General features: G+C 57.8%; 1 gene segment (V, D, J or C); it reads right to left on the bottom strand.

Moving 5' to 3' along the window:
* Window positions 1-1287: 1287 nt before the first annotated feature.
* On the bottom strand, window positions 1288-2771 carry LOC128946172 (immunoglobulin heavy variable 3-11-like). The segment is given in 2 exon segments: window positions 1288-1653; window positions 2670-2771. Coding segments are annotated over 2 exon segments (468 nt in total).

Raw genomic sequence — 2771 nt, 5'->3', positions numbered from 1 at the left:
GAGGTCAAGGGCTGAGATTTGGGTAAAGGTTCTGGTGATATTGGGACAGGAGGGACCCAGGCAAGGGGAAGTGGCCAATAACAGTGACATCATTACCCCAACAGGCACCAGCAGCCTTGGCACAGAATTAGGATCCGGAATCCTCGTCCTTGAGGTTTTCCATGGTCAGCGTCACCGAGCTCTACCCGTTGTCCCTGGAGATCGTGAACCGGCCCTTCACTGAATCTGAGTGGCCAATGCCACCACCGGTGCCCTTGATCCCCGCAATGTATTCCAGCCCCTGCCCGGGTCTCTGGCGGATCCAGAACATGGAGAAACTCCCGGAACAGAACCCGGACCCTCGGCAGAGGACGCGCAGGGACCCCCCCCGGGGGGCTGGAGGTCCCCCCTGCACTCCAGCAGGGTCAGAGCCGCCCGGAACCCTGCGGGACAAAGGGGAGATGGGGATGGGGTGATGCAAAAGTCAGGTGGAGGTGTCCAATTAATTAATGGGTGGATCGGAGTTAATTTCAGGGTTTAAGGAACTTTACCATTCAGGATACCTCTGTTGGATGTTTGGGGCCAGACAAAGGGTATTTGGGGCAAAAGCGGTGAAGGTTTGGGGATTGGGGAGCGGCCGTGACCCTTCTGGAGTCTGGTGGGGACCTCCAGCTCCCAGGGGGCTCCCTGCGCCTCCTCTGCCGAGGGTCCGGGTTCAGTTTTGGGAGTTTCTCCATGCACTGGCTGCGTCAGAGACCCAGGCAGGGACTGGAGTGGCTCGCAGGAATCCACAGCAGTGGTTCTGACACCACATACGCGCCATCAGTCAAGGGGCGATTCAGGATCTCCAGGGACAACGGGCAGAGCGCAGTGACGCTGACCATGAACAACCTCAAGGACGAGGATTCCGGATCCTATTTCTGTGCCAAGCGTAGTTTTGGTGGCAATGCCAACACTGCCAGTACTTTTGGCCCTTCCCCCATGGCCGTTTCCCCAGCTGTCCCCAGACCCCACCCCAGGCCCAGCCCTGGTTCTTCTGTCCCCACCCGGGCTGATCAATCTCCCCATGGTTGCCCAGGGCCAGGGGTTCGAGTCCTACTGCGGGAGTTTCCCACTGACCCCGAGCTGGGGAGGGGCTGGGCTGGAGGGGCAGGTTTCTGCCCGGACACCTGGACCCCATTCCTGACCCTTTGTCCCAGTCCTAGTCTGGTTTTGTCCCCAGTGTCACCTCTGGGCCACACTCAGTGCCCTTGTAAACAAAAGATTACAGACATGGTCAACATTTGGGACCAAGGCTGAGATGAGGGGTCAAGAATTTAAACCTTGGGCTAAAATTCCTGACGTGAGGCCATAAGCAGCACCACCATTGCTATAAGCACCAGTTGCTTTGGCACAGAAATAAACGGTGGAATCCTCGTCCTTGAGGTTGTTCATGGTCAGCGTCACCAAGCTCTGCCCGTTGTCCTTGGAGATCGTGAACTGGCCCTTCACCGATGGCGCGTAGTTGGCGCTGCCGCTGAACCCAGTGAGCCACTCCAGTGCCTGCCCAGGTCTCTGGCGGATCCAATACAGAGTGGAACCTCCAAAATCGAACCCGGACCCTCGGCAGAGGAGGCGCAGGGACCCCCCGGGGGGCTGGAGGTCCCCCCCGCACTCCAGCAGGGTCACGGTCGCCCGGAGCCCTGCGGGACAAAGGGGAGATGGGGATGAGAAACCTGATTGGCCGAGGGCCTCATACTGGGCAAGGCCAGCTACAAAAAAGGGGCATGACCCACCTGGGAGGAGGGTGATGAACTCCATGGGTCCCAGTTTGTGGCCCAGATTCAGGATTTAGGTCAAGGGTTGAGCTTTGGCCTCATCCCCATCTTCCCTTTTTCTCGCAGGGCTCCGGGCGGCCGTGACACTGCTGGAGTGCGGGGGGACCTCCAGTCCCCCGGGGGGTCCCTCCGCCTCCTCTGCCAAGGGTCCAGGTTCAGTTTTGGGAATTTTGGGATGATTTGGATGAGGCAGAACCCTGGGCAAGGACTGGAATGGGTGGCCGGGATCAGCACCAGTGGCAGCACCATGTACAGCCCATCAGTGCGGGGCTGATTCACAATCTCCAGGGACAACGGGCAGAGCTCGGTGGCACTGACCATGAACTACCACAGGGATGAGGATTCTGCCACCTATTTCTGCACCACATCTGCTGATGGCAGTTGGGGTAACAGTGCTGGCCATGGTGACAATGACAATAGAGCAGCCCTACCACTTTGTTGAAGTCCCCACCCGTCCCCAGCCCCTGACCAGTGATCCGAAACTTGCTCTGTCTTGACCCCAGTTCTCATCTACTGACCCTCAACCATACCTCCAGACTTCGAATCTCCTCTGTGTGCCCCAAAACTTTATAATGAATGCAGATATTTAAGGCCAAGGTTTAAGGTTTGGGTGAACTTTGTAGCCAAAATCAGTGTGAGAATTTTGGCCAGAGCCACTCCAGGGTTGGGACACGGGGTCAGGGATTGGGGATTGGGGATAGGGTGGGGACACAGAGATGAGATCAGGGTGAATATCAACAACACCAACCCAGTAAGAGTACCTGAACTCCCAGCAGCATGTTTGGCACAGAAATAGGACCCGGAATCCTCGTCCTTGAGGTTGTTCATGGTCAGCGTCACCGAGCTCTGCCCGTTGTCCCTGGAGATCGTGACCTGGCCCTTGACCGATGGCGTGTAGAAGGTGCTGGATCCACCCTTGTTGACCACTCCAACCCATTCCAGCCCCTGCCCAGGTCTCTGGCGCACCCAGCTCAT

The sequence above is a fragment of the Melozone crissalis genome, unplaced genomic scaffold, assembly GCF_028551555.1.
Source record: "Melozone crissalis strain CALT ecotype California unplaced genomic scaffold, PUWL_Pcris_2 ptg000077l_1, whole genome shotgun sequence".
NCBI classification, from domain to species: domain Eukaryota; kingdom Metazoa; phylum Chordata; class Aves; order Passeriformes; family Passerellidae; genus Melozone; species Melozone crissalis.
The sequence above is the reverse complement of the archived record's forward strand: the minus strand, read 5'-3'. Positions and strand labels throughout refer to the sequence as shown.